At 41.1% G+C, this 23,531-nt stretch overlaps 1 protein-coding gene across 3 annotated transcripts in view; it reads right to left on the minus strand.

Annotated features, from left to right (window-relative positions):
* Window positions 1–23,531, minus strand: part of M1AP (meiosis 1 associated protein) — an 89,160-nt gene that overhangs the window by 19,389 nt on the left and 46,240 nt on the right. For all 3 annotated transcript variants that reach the window (XM_088841587.1, XM_055399058.2, XM_088841586.1), the window contains exons 4-6: window positions 8,941–9,114; window positions 4,908–5,070; window positions 3,808–3,949 (exon numbers count right to left, since the gene is read on the minus strand). In XM_088841587.1, the coding sequence (XP_088697713.1) occupies window positions 3,808–3,949; window positions 4,908–5,070; window positions 8,941–9,114 (479 nt within the window). The remainder of the gene's footprint in view (window positions 1–3,807; window positions 3,950–4,907; window positions 5,071–8,940; window positions 9,115–23,531) is intronic.

Here is a 23,531-nt window from a genome sequence, read left to right on the forward strand (position 1 = left end):
CTATTAACAGAAAGACAGAAGTTAGAATGAGAAGTTAGCTGGAGGGGAAACAACAAAGTGAGAAACAGAAGTAAAAAAGAAGTCAAAAGATTTACACAGGGAGCCAATGACATCAGATTTTGAAAGAATATATGAAAGAGGTGTGAGAAAGAATTAAACCAAGGATGGGCTTAAAGAAGTGCTGAGAACTTGTAAAAATAGGATCAGGAAGGTTAAAACTCTAAATAAGTCTTGTCACATAGGGACTCTAAAAATATTTGGTGTTGAATGAATGAACAGAAGCTTGTGAATTTTTCCCTCCATAACACACTGCCTTTCAGGCTTTTTGCTGCTTGGAGATGCCATGTAAGAAGCAAGAAGGAAGAGTAATTCAAACACTATTTTGCTTCTTTCCTTTCTAGAAAAGAAGAGTGGTCTTTGATCTGATGAAGTGGAGCACAAAAAGTACAACATGGGTAAGGAACTAAGTACTTACTACTAGTTTAAGTGAATTCAAGTCCAGTGAAGTACAGAAGCATGGGGTGTTAAGTGAAGGAAGAAGAATTAGCTTTGGTGTTGTTCAGTTCAGTTCAGTTCAGTCGCTCAGTCGTGTCCGACTCTCCGCGACCCCATGAATCACAGCACGCCAGGCTTCCCTGTCCATCACCAGCTCCCGGAGTTCACTCAAACTCATGTCCACAGAGTCGGTGATGCCATCCAGCCATCTCATTCTCTGTCGTCCCCTTCTCCTCCCGCCCCCAACCTTTCCCAGCATCAGACTCTTTTCCAGTGAGTCAACTCGTCGCATGAGGTGGCCAAAGTATTGCAGTTTCAGCCTTAGCATCAGTCCTTCCAATGAACACCCAGGATTGATCTCCTTTAGAATGGACTGGTTGGATCTCCTTGCAGTACAAGGGACTCTCAAGAGTCTTCTCCAACACCACAGTTCAAGAGCATCAATTCTTCGGCGATCAGTTTTCTTCACAGTCCAACTCTCACATCCATACATGACCACGGGAAAAACCATAGCCTTGACTAGACGGACCTTTGTTGGCAAAGTAATGTCTCTGCTTTTTAATATACTAGTCTGTGTTTATCTGGCTACACTGGTAGTAGAAATTTAGCCAAGGAGTTAAAAGTATGAGATATATTTTTTAAAAGTATTAGTCAGCAGAACTACATTCAAATTCTGACTAGATCACTTCAGTATCTGTGTGACCTTTGGTAAGTCACTTGATCTCTTCAGTCTTCTCTATCTGTAAAAATAGGGATAACAATCTATCTCATGGAATTACTGTGAGGATTAAATGAGTTAAGATATGCAAAGCACTTGGTTAAGTAACTAGCTCTTATTATAATAAGTGCTACCAAAAAATGGTTATCTGCTAGATTTGGATCCACTACATACTTGTAAGTTTCCATGAGAGAGGAGTGATAAAGAAGAGGTCTCTTTGGCCTCTGCACACAGTGCTCAATAAATGCACGCTTAGTTCCTCAGTCCTGTTTGACTCTTTGCAACCTCAAGGACTATAGCCTGCCAGGCGCCTCTGTCTATGGGATTCTCCAGGCAGGAATACTGGAGTGGGTTGCCATTTCCTACTCTAGGGCATCTTCCCAACCCAGGGATCAAGCCCGAGTCTTCTGTATTGGCTGGCGGATTCTTTACCACTGAACCACCCGGGAAGCACTCAATAAATATTTGTTGAATGAATAAATGTGGATTCTCACACTCCAAGTTCAGAGGCAGACAGACTCTACTCTCATGTAATGTAAGCCAGGATGGAAAAGAATACTCCTTCCCATCCTTACTATAAACTATTATTGCTACATAATACCTCATTGCTTGGGTGAATTATTGTTCCTCTAACCTTTCCCCTATTTCAATTTAACCATTCCTCTATTTAGGACATTAAAGTTGTTTCCAGTTTTTCACCATTATAAATAACACTGAGATAAACATGACCATACGTATATCTTTTCTCTCTTTTCTTATTGTTTTCTTGGGCTATATTCCTGGTCAGTTCAGTCAGTTCAGTTCAGTCGCTCAGTCGTGTCCAACTCTTTGCGACCCCATGGACTGTAGCCTACGAGGCTTGTCCATCCATGGGATTCTCCAGGCAAGAATACTGGAGTGGGTTACCATTTCCTTCTCCAGGGGATCTTCCTGACCCAGAGATTGAACCCGGGTCTCCCGCATTGGAGGCAGACCTCTGAGCCACCAGTAGTGGAATTAGTGTTGAAGGTTACCACTTTTCAGAAAATTTATATTCCCTCTATCAGTGTATTAAAATGCAAATGTATGTTTAAGATATCATGTTCAAAAGAATATATTGAAGCCCCTTGAGAGAAATTTCTCCCCAGTAGATCTCCAAGATCCTGAGGAATCATAGAGTATAGTAAACTGAGCGGTTGGGCTTTAACAGTCAGGAGGTATCTTTTGCCTCTGCTCTGCAAAGATAGGAGATGGGTGTTCATCAGATAGGAAACAGGAACTCAGTGGGTGGACCTAAAAGGGAGTGTGGGCTTTGAAACAGGAAAAAAGAAGTCTGCTTCTGATAGTGGAAGAGACACATTATTGTGTTGTCTTGATCTCCCATACCCTACTGGGTCAAACTGTTATTCTGTATCCACTAAGCAGTTATACTCAACCCTGAATTGTATTTACAGTTTTTTCGTTTTGCTTTCTCAGTGTTGTATTACTGTTTCATGTGTATGATCTTTTTAGATTTTTCATTTCAGGAAATGGTAAACCAGAAACCAGGCAGTTATTTGATACTTTTCCTCTTCCTCTCTCCCTATATCCAATCCTTCACAAGTTCTCTTTCTGTGAAATACTACTTTAATTGGTTTACTTTTCTCATCTTGACTTCAATATTTAACTCCAAGCCAAAATCGTCTCTTGCCTAGACTACTTCAGTGCCCTCCTACCTCATTTTCTTGTTTTCATTTTCTTCGGAAAGTTCATTTCTAAATTTTGGCACAATTAATCATTCAAACATTTAAGTAGATGATGTCATTTCTAATGATTTCTTTCTGTGCATAAAGCCCCACGTCCTCAGTTTGGGCTACAAATTCTGGTGTGATTTTATCCCGCTCACTTCTAACTCCTCACCTTTTGGCTTTCTCTATTCTTGCTCATTTTGTTTCAGTCACAATGACCATTCCGTTCTTGATCTGAGGATCAGCTCTTTCTGGCCTTTGCACATGCATTTCTCTGCACCTGGAATGGTCTTCCTGCCACCCTTCACCTAGCTAATTCCTTCATCTGGCAGATCTCGGTTTCATAGAGAGGCTGTATTATAGCAAGCCCTTGTTTTCCTTCATAAACTTCTCACAATTAAGAACATACATATTTAATTCTGTCTCTTTCATTAGAAAGTTTTTTGAGACCACAGATAATGTCTACCATAATAGACTGAATATCTGGGACTTAGCACAATTTCTAGCATAGACTATATGTTCTTCATTGAAATAAACCATGATATCCAACATAGTGATAGGAAGAAAATAGGGTTTAAGATATAGTTACTTAAGGACAATTCCGTGTTGCCATTAAAATGTAAAATCAGGGATTTTCAAGTTTAGTGTCATATAACTGAATTCAGGAATTGTCTATAGCATGAAACCAACAAAGGCAAATCATACTTAATCCATATTTCGAAGTATGTCCAGTTTTTGTCTATCCTCTGGAAGACTGGGATGGATTTGAGGTCAGGGCAGGATTAAATTAGCTGCTTTCCTATGGTGAGTACTTTAACACTCTTTATCACCTGGTGCATGGGCTCTCACCATTAATACTCTTCATCACCTGGTGACATGGGTACTCACCAGCAGGCTGTGACATAAAGCATGGAAATGTTGCTGATTTGTTTCCAGCTCATCCCATTCCAGCCGCCAACAGCTTGTGGGTCTGAGGATGAAGGGGAGTCCATAGGTCAATGATTCGCAGACCCCACTGGATTTTAAAGCCCTGGGAAGAGACAATGGAACTGTGAGGCTCCTTAGTGAAATCCAGAACCTTGACCCAGATCCACTTAAATTTAGCTTCAGTCTAAGACCCTATTGTGAAATCCTTTAGGTTAGGGCCTGTGAATTATTCACCTTAGGATGTACCTATCAGGGTATGTGGTACACAGCAGCATCTCCAAGCCTGTGATTTAAGGAATGAAGCACCTATCCTGAGACCTCAAGACTCTGATGGGTATTTCCTCTCCTGAGCTCATTCCATCCCATTCACTCCTGCTTCAGCAACCACATTATAAACAGTATGCTAACGATCTGCATCCCAGACCTGGTTCTTCTGTGGCAAGATGCTGACGGAAGACACAGTTGAGAAGAGATTGCGTTTAAGCACTTTCCCCAGCAGCATACATAGTCCCAAGCCCATAGACAAGCTTACCCAGATACCTGTACATGGGCACTGTGATGGAACTAGGAAGCAGTAAAAGTGGTCTATGCCATCATTCCTAATTCAGCTCTGGAACTGATTCTCTTGGAAACAAGAATTCTGGTACTTAAAGAAATGGAAAGGTGGGGTAGATCCTAGGTGCCACTCATTCCTCGAAGATCAGATCTCTGTCCCAATGTCTAAACATAGTAGGTGTTCAATAAACATTTGCTGAATGGATAAACAATGTTCTGTTGATCTTTTTTTCCTCTGCATTCTCAGAGACTTTCTGTACTTCCAGTCTTCATCCAGACTTTAGAATATTCTACTGAGACGTATCTCTCACTGTCTCCTCATTCATCTCCACATACTGAGCAGCCTGACCTTGCTATTTCATGCCCATACCTGTAGTTGCTACTCTGGAATTGACTCCCTGCTGCCTGACACTTGGGGATGCCAATGCCCTCCATCTTAGTCTTCCTAGCTGGAACCAATAAGAATGAATATTTGCATGGATTAGGGAGGTTCTCTTGGACCATACTTGATCACCCGGAGCTTGTAACAAGAGGCTGATGACTGGGCAACCATCTGGTAGAGGGTGCTGAAGTCTCCTTTGGGGTCATCCATCCTTAAGGAGCCATCAGCTGTTCCAGGGAGTAGGGATGGGCTGAGAAGTCGTTCTTGGAGATCACATTTCAGGCACACTACAATAAAAACGACATTTGGGGAGGGACTGTTTGTCACAAGTTACCTCAGGCTATATGATTAAGAGAGATCATCTGCCACCCATTCCATGTCCACCAGACAAGTAAGGGTTGGGAGAGGCAGGGAAGTGGACAGAGGAGCAGGTCTGAAATAATATTGCTCTATATAACAGGTAATTTTATTTTCTGGGTGTGACATGATTTTTTTCTTGTTTTACTTCTGGGCTGGCTGAGCAGTTTCCTCATAGTGAGAGATCTGGCTTGTGATTGAGTCCAAGAGGAATGTGTGTCCTCTGTGGAGGAGGCAGTTAACACTGCAATATGTAGGGCCTTTTGGCAATCATATAAGGAAATTTTGCCCCTCCTGCTTCCCTGTGGCTAAGCTTTGGCAAGACTGCAGGTCAGATGAAGGAAGAGCAGGAAAGCAGAAGTCAGGCAGTCAGCTGACAGCTACTGCTTCTCTGTGAGCTCTTCCAGGACATTCGAGGGAGGGGGAGGACTAAGTTCCTGAAACAGTTTATTTTATAATTCCCCAAGTGAATAGAATCTTTTGGACCTTGCAACATCACTGTGGCAACATAGAACAGTTCTGAGGATGTTTCAGCTATGTATGGGCTATTCATGGAGGGTTTTTATGCTTCTGTAAGCTTCTTCTCCAGCAGGCATATTCACATGTCACAGTGTACAGTGTTCTGTTGCTCTAGATTTGAATCCTTGATATTATGAAGGTTTTAAATGAAATGTATATTGGGTTTAAGTATTGTTAACAAACTATGAAGATATGAGTATTCTGTGCTTGTGAGAAGGTTAACTGTTGATCTCAGTGATTTATGAAATGACTGAAGTACCTGCAACATGAGGTAAAAACAAAAGTAGAAATAATGTAGAAAAAACAGGTCTAGGGGGCCTGGCAACCAGACCTGGACAGCATTTCTGGATGAGACAGCTCTTGGCCAGGTGTGTCCAGAGCCCAGGAAGTCATTAGGAGGGACTCTGCCTAGGACTCCAGCTGCCCTTTATTTTCTCTGTGCCTCACTGCTTCGTTGTTGGGTCCGTGGGCTTTAGGATTAGACAGCTGTGCTCATCTGGCTGAGGTTCTTGACTCTGGCTGCAATAAGAATCATCTAATGAACTTGTCTGTTACGGATGTCTGGCCCCTACCTCACACCAGCAAAACTGGGATCTCTGGGGCTGAGCTGATATTGGTATTTTTAAAAGTTCCTCATTTGATTCTTACTGTAGCCAGGGATGAAAACTACTGCAACTGTAGTCTCAGCAATGTTCCAAAGCTGGGAATGATGTTTTAGCAGGGTTTGAGTCTAGAATCAGGTATGCTTCTCATCACTCAGACCCAGGTGCAGAGACATCAGAGACCAAGAGTGAGAAAAGAAGTTTATCCAAGGCAAACTATGCTCTGTCAGAAAGAGGCCTCTGAGGAAGCATCTGGGGAGAAGGTGAAGGACCCGAGGTGGCTACAGAAGCAGGTAGTGTTGTGTGGAGAACCTTGTAAGGAGAAGTCAGAGTGAACATCTGAGGAGCAGTCCTCAAAAGATTATATATTAGGAGAGCTCAGGGTTTTAATTAGCTTTTTTTTTCCCTTAGGGAAACACATTTCTAGAAATTCACATAAAGAGCAATGCATCAGTTCTGTAAACAATGGATAACTATAATATGGTCTTTATTGCACTTGTTTAAACTCTCATGTGGGTCATACCCACTCCAGGAGAGGCCTACCTTCTCTGGACCTCATTCCAACTTGTGCCTGAGCATCTGGATTCCAGTGAAGATGTTTTCAGCAGTTCTACCACCATCCTAGATCTAAGTTCTACTAACCACCCTGAAGACCTGTGGATTTCCAAAAAATAACTGCAGATGGAGATAAACATTCTGGGTCTGACCCTGGTGTTGAAAGCCACAGGAAAAGAGAGGGCAAAGCAGAGAATTCTCAATATTACCATGGGCAAATGCTATGAAACAGCAGAAGAAAGGCTGGTTGCAGGATATCCTGGCTCTGGATGGCTCTAGCCCTCCTATCGAGAGAAGTGCCCAGCAGGATGCAGGTTGCATGGTAGGTGGAGGTGACAGACCAGAGTTTGATGAATATCCTCTGGGCTGAGAGTAATCAAACATATAAAATATAGATTTCTAATCCTAAGGGTTAAGAATGGGATTCGGAGTTGCCTGGCTTCAGATTTTGGCTGGGCTATTAATTTTCTGTGCAGCCCTGGGGGAAATGTTTAATTCCTCTGAGTGTCAGTTTTCTCATCTGTAAACAGGGATAATATTATATTTATTGATTTTAAGACACTTTTTTTTCACTTACTAGTGTCTCTATGTATGTCTTACAATCACCATGGACCAGGCAGACACTCTTAACCCTTACTTACTACTCTAACCTAAAAGAACTCTCTCAGTAAGAATAAAATAATATTTCTAAATGATAAAAAGCAATGTGTCACATTTAATTGGAATTGTTTTTCTTTCTTGCTGCTGCTGAGTCACTTCATAATGGTATATCTTATATTTGATACCGTCTAGGCTTCCCTGATAGCTCAGATGGTAAAGAATCTGCCTGCAATGCAGGAGACCCGGGTTCTATCCCTGGGTTGGGAATATTCCCTGGAGAAGAAAATGGCAACCCACTCCAGTATTCTTGCCTGGAGAATTCCATGGGCAGAGGAGCCTGGTGGGCTACAGTTCATGGGGTCGCAAAGAGTCAGACATGACTGAAGTGACTAACACTTTCACTTTTAGATTCAATGGCATATGATAACAGTACCTGCATCATGCTGTTGTTATGAAGATGAAATAGGATAATGCAAGGAAAGGAGTTAACACAGTGTTTGGGAAAAATAGATAAGAAGTGAGCAACTGGTCTTTGGCAAAGCAGGTGGAATGGAGGCCTTGGGAAGATTTCACACACAAAGGAAAGACAGGAAACTCAAGAGAAGTTGTTAAAGGCATCCCAGGCCCTAGACTGAAATGGGGGGAAGGGGAGATACATTAAGAACCCAATGGCTATCTCTATAAAGAAAGGACCAAGGTATATCCTCCCCTTTGGGGACAGAAGTTGGCATCCATTTTTCTCAGGAAGCGCCCACTCCTAAAGGGGAAGACACAATTTAGTCTTTTTCCTTTGAAGCTGTGGCTGACTATACTGATGGGTCCATCTGCAGGCCCTGCCACCCAGGTCTTAGGCCCACCTTCAAAGGGGGTGGAGACTAGAAATGGCTTTATCCCTGCAGTCTAGTGGGACCTGAATTAGGTATCACGGCCAGCTGGAACAGTATCCAGGACCTCGCTGGCATGCCTACAACACTGGATTGACCTCTTGGTTTCCACAATTGCCAGAAGGTACTTTGTTAACACTGTCTAGGGCCACTAGTTGAACTCCCTGGGGCTTGTTCAGTAGTTGCTTTAGTTCCCCTCAATTTGGTGTCTTCCTATCGAGAAGATCTCTATTTAATCATTTAGTTTTGGTTCTTTTCCTCTCCTTACAGGCCCTATTCATGTTACTGAGGTACCAGCTTACCTGAAATTATGTCAATAATATCTGCCACATCAAAAATGAAAACTTGAGAAAACATACGATTCATTGTTCTCTCATGTAGTGCAGCTGATGCCCTATTATTGAGGTGTTTACGTCTTTACACTGAAACTAACTGGCTCTTGCTGTCTGGGTTTAATCAGGTTCAGTTTCCTAATTGAAAATTACAAGTTTAGAAATTCTCATGCTGACATTGGACAGCCTCATCCACTCCTCCTCCAGTCCCTAAACCTCAACCACTCTGTATTCTGATGACTTTCCAATCCTAATTCTAGACTAGGATAATCGCTGTCTATGTAATATATCTTTTAGGGAGAGTGTACTTGAATCATCTCTGGTTCTGGAAATGTTGCTGATACTCCGTGAAGGAAGAAGAAGGTGAACATGTTCTTGATCTGTTCCGCTGTTATGCAGCCAGGCTTTGAAGAAAATCTCCATGCTGACAATATCACTGTCTATAGTCTGAAGATCAATGTCAGTTGCCAGGATAGAACTCTCTGCAGAAGAAAGGGAAACGGTAGTTACAGTGTTTAATTCTTTAGTTACAAATTTTGAAAAATATAAAATATTAAAAGCACCCATTTTTGAACCTATCAATTCTACCTCTAGATATCTAGCCTAGAGACATTCTTGGATAGTACCCAAAGAGACATATGCAAAGATGTTCAGCACAGCATTGTTGCAAAAACGAATAATCAAACCCCCAAACAGGAAGCAATTCAAATGTCCATCAATAGGGAAATATTTAAATAAATTATGGCATAGATTATGGGGTATTATGCAGCTGTTAACAAAGTTAAATGTACTGACATGGAAAGCTAGGAGATAGTGAATAAAGAAAGTTCTAGAACAGAGTATAGTGTGACTCATTTATATAAAAATAAAACTGTAAGCCTAAGTACATACATATGTATGGAAATGCCTTTTACAGAGCTCTGGAAGTCTACTATTAAATTGTTAATAGTGGACAGGAGTAGAAATAGGGCAGAATTCTGAGATACATTCATTTTTTATTATTCATACTTCGATACATTTGAATTTTATTGTATTTATGTATTTTCTGTATTTAAAAAAATTTTAGAATACAAAAACAGCCAAAAATAATACAGCAATTCAAGTTCAGTTCAGTTCAGTCACTCAGTCGTGTGCGACTCTCTGTGACAACATGGACTGCAGCACGACTGGTGTCCCTGTCCATTCCCAACCCCCAGAGCTTGCTCAAACTCATGTACGTTGCATCAGTGATGCCATCCAACCATCTCATCCTTTGTCGTCCTCTTCTCTTCCTGCCTTCAGTCTTTCTCAGCATCAAGGTCTTTTCTAGTGAGTCAGTTCTTAGCATCAGGTGGCCAAAGTATTGGAGCTTCAGCTTCAGCATGAGTCATTCCAGTGAATATGCAGGACTGATTTCCTTTAGGATGGACTGGTTGGATTTCCTTGCAGTCCAAGAGACTCTCAAGAGTCTTCTCCAACACCACAGTTCAAAAGCATCAGTTCTCCAGCACTCAGCTTTCTTTATGGTCCAACTCTCATATCCACAATGCAAGTTAAATATTTAGTTAATGAGGTCTTCAATTTTATGTTATTGTTTCACAGTGAAAATGTATTATTCAATTATTTCCTCTGTTATAAAACATAAATTTTAAAAAGACTAAAAGAGAAAAGATGAATTATAAGCTCCACCTTCTGATACAGAATTATACAAGTTTGCCATTGGCATATCTCACAAGTGTGATTAGCAGCCAAGAAGACAGGGATGGTCTGGTGGAGTGTGATTTGATTCCCAATCTGAATGAATGGGACTAGGTAGGTGGGATGATGAGACTTTGCTGGTCTAGTTCCTTCTTTAGGCAAAACTAGCTTAGGAATTGGGATCTGGATCTGGACATAAAGTTGGTCAGTAAAAGCCAAATATAAGGTGACAGAGGAAGCATAGAGAGAGGAAATGAGACAAGAGCTGGAAAGAAACTGAAGAGGAACCTGGCTTTTTTTGCCTCACCATGAGGGACTCTCAGAAATACTTTCACAAAGGGCCTAAGAAAAGTCAGTCGCTCCAATGAATTAACTTCTATGTATGACTCATGGACCCCACGGAGAATGCTGGTTTATTTCTAGAACGACATTCCTGAGGACAAGTCTGCAGAGGTGGTAGACTCTCCACAGGGAACAAAGGACTTCAGTCCAACGTGTTGGCACTCACACAGGGAAAGTGTGGTGAGACTTATATGACTTCATGTCATATTTATCGACTTATTATGTGGCTGAAAACGGGCACCAAATGCATTTCTCTTTGACCCAGTATAATTAAAACTTTACCACTGGTTACGCTCGCCTTCTGGGGTGGACTATATTCTGCCTATGGGATGTGAATCTCTCTAAATAAACTTGCGTTCACTTAAAAATACTTCTACCATCATCTGTGAACAGTTATGAGGATTCATTAGCTAATGAACTCATTCCATCAAGCAATAATATTAATTATGTACTACATAGAAGGTGAAATACTATATAAAGGTATATGATACTCTTTACCTTAATGAGTTTATAAAGTAACAGTATTCTTGACCATTTCTCCTTAAATTCTCATCTACTCCACTATGTCTTCAGGTACTACAGTGATAAATACGAAGTCATTGTCAAATAAATGCTCCTCATAAGTGAGGAGGAATGTTCTTTTTAATAACGGGAAACTTATTGTGTCATAGGAAAAACAAGAAGTAATTTTTCTGAGTCTGAACTTCAACTTGAGTAATAAGTAGAGAAATGACTGAACAGCTTCTCTTCAAAGAAACAAAACAGTTATTAAAGTATAAGGAGGCAGATATAGAACTAAATAAATGAAGTAGAAAAAAGGATCTCAAAAAGTAGAGCAGATGATACTGCTTTGAATTCCAACAACAGAATTCTGGAGAAGACAAGTGTTTCTTTTTTTCTCCCCAGTGAAATGGTAAAAGATTAGAAAATTCCTACATGGGTATGGGGATAGAGCAAAGTATCTCCTCATTAAGAATCTGGAAATAAGAAAAATAGGGGTTTCCTCAGATAGTTAAAAAATAAAGTCAATACAGAGTGATGAGGTCAATGAAAAACAGTCACTTTAAAAAAGAATGGCTTATAAGCAAAGCAAGATTTGGCTGGAGCCTATGGATGGTATTGGCTCATCCAGAGAATGAATGGATCCATTAGAAGGAGAGAGGGTTGACCGGAAATGGAGCCCAGAGAAAGGGAGCAACAGTGGTAGGTGCTGGCCTTGATCAGCCCAGCACAGCTCAGAGGAGAGGGCGTGCTAGCTCGTGAGGAGTCCCAGTGGCAGGAAGGCAGGGTACATCTGTCAAGTTTCTGCTCTTCTTGGTGATTATAGTGGTTATGGCCCTCCCTCAAATATTCTGGTCAACAGCTTTAGTCTTGAGCTTGAGAAGGTGAGTGTGTCTCTGAGAGGATGTTGATAAGATCAACTTTCTGATCCTGTAAAGCTGAAGAAGCAAGTCTGAAACATGGCACCTCTGTGAAGGAAAATGCCAGTCTTCCCTGCACACACACCATCGATGTTGCTAAGCTCTTTCCAATTTCTTTTTGTTTTGTAATTGAAAGTTTGTACCTTTTACTCTCCCTCAGCTATTTCTCTGCTCTCCTTATTATACTCCCTGTTTATTCCCTATATCTACACCTCTGTTTCTGTTTAGTTATGTTTGTTCATTTGTTTTGTTGTTTAGATTCTACATATAAGTGAAATCTGAAAGTATTTGTCTTTCTCATTTCACTTAGAATAATAGCTTCCAGGTCCACCCATGTTGCTGCAAATGGCAAGATTTACTTCCTTTTTTTTTTTTTTTTTTTTTACTAGGGCTGAGTAATAGTCCACAAAGAATATTCCACACCTTCTTTATCCATTCATCTATTGATGGGCACTTAGGTTTCTTTCATATCTAGACTACTGTAAATAACGCTACAATAAACATAGGGATGCATATATCTTTTAAAATTAGTGTTTTTTCTTCAAATAAACACTGAGGAGTGGAACTGATGGATCATACGGTAGCTCTAGTTTTAACTTTTTGAGGAAACTCCGTACTGTTCTTCACAGTGGCTGCACCAATTTGCATTCCCACTATCAGTGCATGAGAGTTCCCCTTTCTCCACATTCTTGTCAACACTTGTTATTTGTTGTCTTTTTGATAATAGCCATTCTGACAGGTGTCAAGTGATTGTGGTGTTGATTTGCATTTCTCTGATGATTAGTGATGCTGAGCATCGTTTCATGTGCCTGTTGACAGAGCATGTCTTCTTTGGAAAACTGTTTGTTTTTTGATGTTGAGTTGTATAGGTTCTATATATTTTGAATATTAATCCTTTGTTTAGATATATCATTTGCAAAAGGCAGTAGGCTGCCTTTTCATTCTGTCGATTGTCTCCTTCACTATGCAAAACCTTTTCAGTCTGCTGTAGTCCCATTTGTTTATTTTTGCTTTGCTTCCCTTGCCTGAGTAGACATATCCCAAAAAATACTGCTAGATTGATACTGAAGGGTTCACTGCCTATGTTTTCTTCTAGAAGTTTTATGGTTTCAGATCTTACATTTAATATTTTAATCCACTTTGAGCTTATTTTTGTTTACGGTGTGAAAGTTCTTTCCAACTTAACCTATAGGTTCTTAACCTATAGCCACTGAGTCGAGCTTCTTCCTTTGAAACAGTTCTCAGTAACCGCCATAGAGGCGCTAAGCTTCCGGTTTGAGGGGACCTTCTCAGAAACAGTCACATTATCCAAGCTAAACAGTAATGTGGAAACCAGAACACTTTAGAGGGGGAACTTATTTTCTATATTCTCTGCCACTGGTCAAGGCATTCATTTCTTTGTGCCTGAATTATAGAAGTAGCCTCTTAGCTGCCCCATCAAACTCCGTTCCTTCCCCTCTGGTACTTCTCGCTACCAGTTACTTTTCTAAAATATGGTTTCACCAGACCCTTCCTGTGCTGAAGCGCAGATACTGCCTTTCTGCGGCCAGCTTCTTTATTCCCCTCACTCATTCTGAACCGTCTGTTACTACTCATTATTCCTCAAACACCCCCATGTGCATGTGCTCAAGTTGCTAAGTCGTGTCTGACTCTTTGTGACCTCATGGACTATAGCCCACTAGACTTTGTCCATGAGATTCTCCAGGCAAGAATACTGGAGTGGGTTGCCATTTCCTTCTCCAGGGCATCTTCCCAACCCAGGGATCCAACCCATGTTTCCTGCGTTGGCAGGCAGACTTTTTTTTTTTAACCACTGAGCCACCAAGGAAGCCCTATCATACATCCCTCCTCTTTTCTACTTGTTGAGAGCCTATCAACACCCCTGCCCCTCCATCCTCCAGCTTAGTAGCTTGCATAGAGCTGAAGTTCAGCAAATGCCTATTCCTTAGCTCTTATTACTTTTGCCTGTAACTCTTCTGCTTTAACTAAATTAGTCTCCTTGCCATGTTATTTCCTTCCTTACTGCTTTTTCAATCTATGGCCTGCAATTCCTCCAGAATTCAATTCAGACTCACTTTTTCTAGGAAGTTATGCTTAATTATGGGCTTCCCAAGGTGGCACTAATGGTAAAGAACCCATCTGCCAATGCAGGAGACATAAGAGAGTCAGGTTCGATCCCTGGGTTGGGATGATTCTCTGGAGAAGGAAATGGCAACCCACTCCAGTGTTCTTGCCTGGAGAATCCCATGGACAGAGGAGACTGGCAGCCTATGCTCCATAGGGTCTCAGAGGAGGATGCAACTGAAGTGACTTAGCATGCAAGTACATGTTTAATTATATCCTCCCTATTTGACTTTAATCACTAGCCCTTGAGTATCTGTGGGCTTCATTTGAGTAATACTAATTATACTTATTACTTTGTTTCTCCTGAAAGGTTTTCTGATTTTTTTTTTTTTTTGCTTGTTTGTTTGTTTAATGAAAGGTGGTGGAATGTAGTAGAAAGACAAGGGTTTGAATCGTGGCTTGAAAGTTGTTAGCTATGTTACTTTAGGCAAAGTGGGGAAGGCACAACCTATTTCATAGTTAAAGGAGGCATAAGAAATGAGATGATTACCTATGAATGGCATATAGCAGGTCTAACAAATGGAATTTTCTTCCTTTTCTCTCATCAACAAAATGAGTTGCTCTTATAGGAAAAGAAGATACTTTCCATTTTAAAAACAATTTTTCCCCCTACTTGCTTATCTTGGTGACTTTCTCCTTGCCACCAACAAACATTAGAACACCCTTGGTATTGTGTTCTTTGCAAATACAACTAAATGTACTAAACCCGGGGAATGGGGAGGAGACTTCTCAGACGAAGATCAGCTCTCATACTGACTGGTGAGTAGGGTAGTCAGTGAGATCGGCCCCACTGAGGTTATGAACTAACAGTTTACTGGAGTCAACACGCTGCTCTCATGGCAGGCAGGGCTTTGAGTTCTTTGGGTGTTCCTGACAAGAGAGGAAGGCCTGGTCTGTTGCAGTTTAGCTGTAGCCAGCATTTTCATTCAGTTTTTGGACTTACTCTGCCTCCCTGTGGCCATAAGCAGTGATATCCTTCACTGAGCTAAGTTTTTCTGGAAGAGCCACAATAATGGGAAAGACTAAAAAAACCTATGAGTGCCAAAGAATTGATGCTTTGGAACTGTGGTGTCAGAGAAGACTCTTGAGAGTCCCCTGGACTGCAAGGAGATCCAATCAGTCCACTCTAAAGGAGATCATTCCTGGGTGTTCATTGGAAGGACTGATGCTAAAGCTGAAACTCCAATACTTTGGCCACCTGATGCAAAGAACTGACTCATTTGAAAAGATCCTGATGCTGGGAAAGATTGAGGTCAGGAGGAGAGGGGATGACAGAGAATGAGATGGTTGGATGGCATCACCGACTCGATGGACATGAGTTTGAATAAACTCTGGGAGTTGGTGATGGACAGGGAGGCCTGGTGTGCTACAGTCCATGGGAAGGCAAAGAGTCGGACATGACTGAGTGACTGAAATGAACTGAAGAAAACCTCTGGGTAATAAGGTAATGCCTAAAGCAATGTTTCTCAGAAGTCAACCCTAAAATAGGGTTACAAAATTGAAATGTGTTTAAAATGGGAGAATTTAATACTTTAACACATACATACATATGTAATATGACATAGAATGTCTAAAGAAGAGGCACAGGAAAATTTTGCTCCTGGCCAGTCCTGCACAACCTCCCCAGTCCCACAAAGGTCTTGACCTATAGGCAAATTCTATTTCTTTCTAAATGACTATGATGTTACCTGTCCTTTGGTGTCATGGATGGACTTCAAGGGTTCTGGGAACCCCTGAAATTGAATACAACTCAGTTTGTAAGTGCATAGGTATAATTTGGTGGGGTGGAGGAGATGGCTAGGTCCTTAGCTTTTATTAGATTCTCAGAAGAGCTCTGTGATCCTCAAAATGTCAAGAACTACTAAAGAAACTATGTAATCATGGTATCTTAGCTTCCTGGGTCAGTTTACAATCAATGCTATCTACTCTGTAAATATGGGAGTGGCTTTAGGATGCTAACAACTAGGATAAGTAATCAGAGCAGACAAAGTTTGCTCAGGAACAACTGTTCAGGTTCATTCAACCACAGTTTTTAAATCAATAACTGCAAGGGGATAGTCTCCAACACATCACAATGTTAGGGGCAGTCCAGCTTGTCTTTCTGAATTTATAAGCCTCATTTGTGGTGGTAATGATCGAACCCTGGGAAAAAGGAAAAGCCTGTTGAAAGGAGGTGGTGGGGTAGTGGGAGTTAAGGCAGTGTGTCCTCTGTAGAGAAGTGAGCACAGGACTGACCAAGTGGTGATCATCTTCTTAGGGTCTTTGTCTATAAGAGGGGTTAAAACATCAGCAGAAGTGTAATGAGAGAAAATTTATTTCTCAGAACTATTTTCAGGGAGAATACTATTGCCATTCATTTGTTCATTCACTTATTTAATTTGTCATTAAAATGATTATTAGTACCTTCCATGAGCTAGTCACTGCTTGGGGTCAACAATGAAAAAGACAAACTCTTCGCTTTTATGGGTTACCATTCTAGTGGGAGAACAGACAATAAACAAGCACATAAAATCGAAAACAATTACAGATAATAACACATAACTTCGAAGAAAAATAAATCAGGATATTTGTGTGTGTCTGTGAACTTTTCTCTTGGTTGGCCAGGGAAGAAGCATGCTCTCAGAAGGTAACAACTGAGCAGAGACTTGAACCAAGTAAAGGAGGGAGTCATGAAAACATCTGTGGAAAGATTGTTCCTTACAGAGGAATCAGCAAGGTCAAAGGTCTAAAAGTGAGAATGACCTTGGTATATTGGAGGACTAGCAAGAAGGCTAAAGCAGTAAAAGGGAAGAAATGAGGACAGGCAGGTAAGCAGCCAAGGTGAAGGATGAGATCTCCCCAAAGGAATGCGCTCATGTAACAACAGGTAGTCACTACACCTGTTTCTAAGAAGGGTGGGTTCCATTATTGCAAGCCTTTGACTCTGCTTAGGGAAGAAGTGTGCAAGACTGGGGCAGAAGAGAACCTGTACTCCTTTCCCTTTTCTTCTTTATGGCTCTTGGCTCCTAAACAATTGTTGCATTAGTATTCTAAAGATATTTGTTTGAAGGTGTGCCAAACTGTTAGCTTGTGTGAGATACCCATGTCTCAGTCCAGGCTTCCCACACATACTTTCCTGTCCTGTGGTGGTAAAGGGCAGTGGTCGAAAAATGAGAGAGGAATCTGGGAGTCCCATGAGCAGAACTCAAGCAGAGACCCCTCAGCTCATAGTGGACATGTCTCTTTTCCAGCCCTAGTCAGTTACCCAGAGAGTTTTACAATGGAAAGTCAAGCTGGTGCAGCCTAAAGAATGTAATGATTAACAATGGATGATTTACATTATTAGAGACAAAATAGGGACGTATGGGCATCTCTAACTCTGAGACATGTCCTAATATAATTCCAAATGTAAAATTTCAGCCCTTAGTAAGTAGATGAATTAGAAAAAAAAATGTTTCCAGAGCAATTACTTTGGCTGGGAGAGTGATCTTTTCAGAATTGCTTTCTCAGGCCCGTTTTTTTCTAAGGGTGCAGAAGCCTGTGACTGGTTGTAGGGACTTCCCAATGGGAGAAGCTGCATAGGATCCTCACACATCTGGAGCTGTGGGAGCAACACCCCGTGATAAGGAGTTAACAATATTCCCTGCCATCCAATCCTTTTATTTTTCCCCACGCCATATGGGTTCCTAGTTCCTGACCAGAGATCAAACCTGGGCCCCCTGCAGTGGAAGCACAGAGTCCTAACCACTAGACAACAGGGAACTCCCATCCAATCCTGCTTTGAGAGACCTGACTTGCCCTGCCCTGGCCAGCCCAAATAGAGAGGAGATCTTGTAGATGCAATAAAGAGAGTCCTGGTTACGGACGGGTATCTGTATGCCTGTGGATATCAGATGTAGCACCTTACCCGCCTCTATAGATCTAGCATTAGCATTCCAGGGTCTGGAATACACCGGGGGCTCAGAAAATGCGTCACTGCACAAATAATCACAGCCAAATGCTCCTAACTTGCTCGTGATCGTAGACCAGTCACCACTTCTGAGTTCAATTTCTTCATCTATAAAGTGGATGATGATAATACCTAGGCTTAGGATTCATTTAAGTATAAAATGAGGATACTGGAAAGCACTTTGTAGACTTAAAAGCATAATGAAACGATAAGGGGTGAAACAGCAGAAAGCTGCCTCCCAGCTGTCTACACATGAACATTTTAGTTACTAAACGCCAGGGCCATTTCTTTCCTCTTTTCTTGGTGACATTTTTGTCTTAAATAGTCATATTATATCATACTTATATGATTCAATTGGTAAGAAAATTTATTTTATCCGTGAGTCTCAATTAGCTCTATTTTCATTTTACTGAGAAAAAAATTACGACTCACATGCAAAAGGGGTTGATCACTACTGACTGAGACATACCAAGATCTAAAGCACAGTTTGACTTGGGAAACACAAGACTTAGAAGGTATTTAAAAAATCTTCCTTTTCTGCACAAATTTACGTATTCTATAAACAAAAAGCATCTAATGTAAACTGCAATGCAAATTAGAAAAGTGGATTGGGAAGAAGTGCTTTCAAAGGCACTGCGGTGGGGGAGGAGAGCAGGGAAATGGTTATTTAGGAAAAGGAGGAAGTGGGATTCAGTTCAGTTCATTTAGGACGGCATTAAATCTATTGGTGTGGCCTGATGCCAATGCAGTAGACACGGATCGATCCCTGGGTTGGAAAGATCCCCTGGAGAAGGAAATGGTATGGCCCTGAGAACTCAGACCAAGGAGCTTTGCCTTCTTAATGCCCAAGCGAGCTAAGAGAAAGATTTACTCTGAGGTGAAAATAAAAGTTGGAGGAACCAAGAAAGACTGTAAGACTTACTGGGGATTTAGGTAGAGCAAGGAAATGTTTTAAAAAAAGGGACAGAAACTAAAGAAACTCCTAAAACATATCCTAAACAACAGCAATAAAAATCTGGATAACAGTTTTGTAATCCTCTATACATGTCTTCATTCCAATCCCAAAGAAAGGGGATGCCAAAGAATGCTCAAACTACCGCACAATTGCACTCATCTCACATGCTAGTATGGAGAAGGAAATGGCAACCCATTCCAGTGTTCTTGCCTGGAGAATCCCAGGGACGGGGGAGCCTGGTGGGCTTCCGTCTGTGGGGTCGCACAGAGTCGGACACGACTGAAGTGACTTAGCAGCAGCACATGCTAGTAAAGTCATGCTCAAAATTCTCCAAGCCAGGCTTCAGCAATATGTGAACCGTGAACTTCCAGATGTTCAAGCAGGTTTTAGAAAAGGCAGAGGCACCAGAGATCAAATTGCCAACATCTGCTGGATCATGGAGAAAGCAAGAGAGTTCCAGAAAAACATCTATTTCTGCTTCATTGACTATGCCAAAGCCTTTGACTGTGTGGATCACAATAAACTGTGGAACATTCTGAAAGACATGGTAATACCAGACCACCTGACCTGCCTGAGAAACCTGTATGCAGGTCAGGAAGCAACAGTTAGAACTGGACATGGAACAACAGACTGGTTCCAAATAGGAAAAGGAGTACATCAAGGTTGTATATTGTCACCCTGTTTATTTAACTTATATGCAGAGTACATCATGAGGAATGCTGGGCTGGAAGAAGCACCAGCTGGAATCAAGATTGCCGGGAGAAATATCAATAACCTCAGATATGCAGATGACACCACCCTTATGGCAGAAAGTGAAGAGGAACTCAAAGGCCTCTTGATGAAAGTGAAAGAGGACAGTGAAAAGTTCGGCTTGAAGTTCAACATTCAGAAAACAAAGATCATGGCATCTGGTCCCATCACTTCATGGGAAATAGATGGGGAAACAGTGGAAACAGTGTCAGACTTTATTTTGGGGGGCTCCAAAAATCACTGCAGATGCTGATTGCAGCCAGGAAATTAAAAGACGCTTACTCCTTGGAAGGAAAGTTATGACCTACCTAGATAGCATATTAAAAAGCAGAGACATTACTTTGCCAACAAAGGTCCGTCTAGTCGAGGCTATGGTTTTTCCCGTGGTCATGTATGGATGTGAGAGTTGGACTGTGAAGAAAGCTGATCGCCGAAGAATTGATGCTTTTGAACTGTGGTGCTGGAGAAGACTCTTGAGAGTCCCTTGGACTGCAAGGAGATCCAACCAGTCCATTCTAGAGGAGATCAATCCTGGGTGTTCATTGGAAGGACTGATGCTCAAGCTGAAACTCCAATACTTTGGCCACCTCATGCGACGAGTTGACTCACTGGAAAAGAGTCTGATGGTAGGAGGGATTGGGGGTGGGAGGAGACGGGGATGACAGAAAATGAGATGGCTGGATGGCATCACCGACTCGATGGACATGAGTTTGAGTGAACTCCGGGAGCTGGTGATGGACAGGGAGGCCTGGCGTGCTGTGATTGATGGGTTCACAAAGAGTCGGACACAACTGAGCGACTGAACTGAACTGAACTGATACATGTATGCATTTTTACATTATTAGAGGTATATCTTCAGGGTATTAGATTCTTAGAAGTGAGAGTGGTGAGTCAAAAGTAAATACCTAAAAAAAAGCAAACACCTAAGTAATTTTTTTAGATACTGCCAATTATTGTTCAATTGCTAAGTCGTGAGTGTCCAGTTCTTTGTGATTCCATGGACTGCAGCACGCCAGGCTTCCCTGTCCTTCACTATCTCCCAGAGTTTGCTCAAACTAATGTCCATTGAGTCGATGATGCCATCCAACCATCTCATGCTCTGTTGCCCCCTTCTCCTCCTGCCCTCAATCTTTTCCAGCATCAGAGCTTTTTTCCATTGGGTTGTACCATTGTATATTCTACCAGCATTGAATGGAAATGTAGCGTCACCAACAGAATGTGTTGTCATACTTTTTTTTTTGTTTTTGTTGTCATACTTTATAACTTTTGTCGATTTAAAGGTGGGAAATGGTATGTTGGTATAGTCTTAATTTTCATTTCTCTAATTATGATTGAGGTTGAGCATATTTTTATGTGTTTAAGGATCATTAAAAATTTTTTTTTATTAATTAAAAAATTATCTGTATGTGTCTTTTGTTCATTTTTCTATAGGATTTTGGTCTTCTTTCCCCCCTTGATTTTTAAGTATTCGTTATATATTAGAGATATTTGTCCTTTTCCCCCCAAGATATAAATTACAAATACTTTCTCCTAGTTTTTCAGTTGACTTTTTAAAATGATTAATTAATTGATTTTTATTTTTGGCTGCACTGGGTCTTTGTTGCTTTTCCTGGCTTTCCCTAGCTGTATGGAGCAGGGGCTACTCTTTGTTGTGGAGCACAGGCTCTATGGCGCACAGGTTTCAGTAGTTGTGTCTCAAGGGCTCAGCAGTTGTGGCTTGAGGGCTCTAGAGCGTGAACTTAGAAGTTGTGGCACACAGGCTGAGCTGCTCTAAGGCATGTGGACTCTTCATAGACCAGGGACTGAACCCATGTCCCCTGCATTGGCAAGCGGATTCTTACCCATTACACCACCAGGAAAGTCCCAGTTGTCTTTTTGATTTTGTTTATGGTAATCTTTGCCATGCCTAAGATTTTAATTTTTACACAGTGAATTTTTATTAGTAGTTAAATAAATTATTGCACCTGGATTTTGAGTCATAGGTAGAAAATCTTTCCCTATGGTGTGATTATAAAGAAATTCACCAGGGTTTTCTTTAGCTCCTTTTAAAATATCATTCTTAACATTATTATCCCTGATCCATTTGGAATATTTTCTAGATAGCTAACCACTTGTCCCAGACCACTTTTTTGAAGCATCTGTGCTCTAGTGATTTGTCACCTTCATCCTATACTAAATTTATATATATACTTGTGTCTATTTTTGACTGCAATCAATCTTTTTTTTTTTTTTACCCATTGGAATGTTTTTCAGTTTTACTGAAAGTCCCTTTGGGAATTAATCTTTGTACTGTGCTAACTATGCTCTCGGAGAAGGCAATGGCAAGCCACTCCAGTACTCTTGCCTAGAAAATCCTATGGATGGAGGAGCCTGGTAGGCTGCAGTCCCTGACTTCACTTTCACTTTTCACTTTCACACATTGGAGAAGGAAATGGCAACCCACTCCAGTGTTCTTGCCTGGAGAATCCCAGGGAAGGGGGAGCCTGGTGGGGTCACACAGAGTCGGACACAACTGAAGTGACTTAGCAAAAAAAAAAACAACTATGCTCTAGTGTTGGGTATATGATAGGTATGATTTCAGATAGTAGCCAGATTGTACTAAGACTGAGTGGGAGTAATCAAGTCATTTGCCAAGTAAAGCAGGGGTATGTTTAATTCTGAGTGTCAGTGGATGAGGGGGAAAGAATAGGAGGAAAGAAGAGTTGGAATTTAATCAGAATAACTTAAGTCATAATCTCCTAAAGATAGAGAGAGATGATGAAGGATTAATCTAAATACAAGATGGAAGAGGATGTAAAAAGAAGGAACCAAACTGCTGAGAGTGATAAGGGCCTTCCAATCTAATACCTGACGAACTCATCTTCCTGTCAATAACAGCTTTAAACTCTGGATAATATTAAAAAACAAAACAAAATAACTGCCTGAGGGCTCTTGAGACTGAACAAAGATAGATTTGTGAGAAGAGTTGAAACCTAGAGTAAGTGATCAGCAAGGAAAGAGTTTCCCATTTTTTTGTACCTTTGTCCTGCAGGTAGCCTCCATCACAGCAGTGGGGGGTCAACTAAAGCTTCAGTACAAAGGCCTCTGTCTTTCACTAGCATTACCTGGGGAAGCAGCCTGAGGCAACCAGAGCCTCTGGTGAGTGAGGAAGAAATCTACAGAGGGAGAAAGCCAGGGTCAGAGAGTCCAGATACATAGCTGACCCCAGGTGGGGCAAACTGAAAGCAGTTCCTAGTTTAAGCGTAAAGAATGGAACTGAGATTTGAGTGAGCGGCTTACTGCAGGTCATGAAACGTTGCAGTTTGAGTCTAACAAAGTTAACTGTTTGCTAAAACAAACACTTTTCAGAGTAATATAATAGATTCCAGAGTCTATACCACATACAGAAAATACAATCCGAATGTTTTTGGCATGCAAAGAATCAGAAAATGTGGCCCAATTTCAGAGGAAAATACAGCCAACAGATGCAGACTCAAGATGACAAAGATGTTAGAGTTATCAGTCAAGGACTTTAAAGCAGCATAATTAAAATTATGGTCATAAGGAATGGAAAATATGTTCAATATGAATGAAAAGACAGGAAATATCAATGGAGAAATAGAAAATATAAAAAAGTACCAAATGGAAATTTTAGAACTGAAAAGTATACTATCTGAACAGAAAACTCCCCACATGAGCCTATTAGCAGAACGGAGATGAGAG

The sequence above is a fragment of the Moschus berezovskii genome, chromosome 11, assembly GCF_049115385.1.
Source record: "Moschus berezovskii isolate FMDL1 chromosome 11, NW_MosBer_1.0, whole genome shotgun sequence".
NCBI classification, from domain to species: Eukaryota; Metazoa; Chordata; class Mammalia; order Artiodactyla; family Moschidae; genus Moschus; species Moschus berezovskii.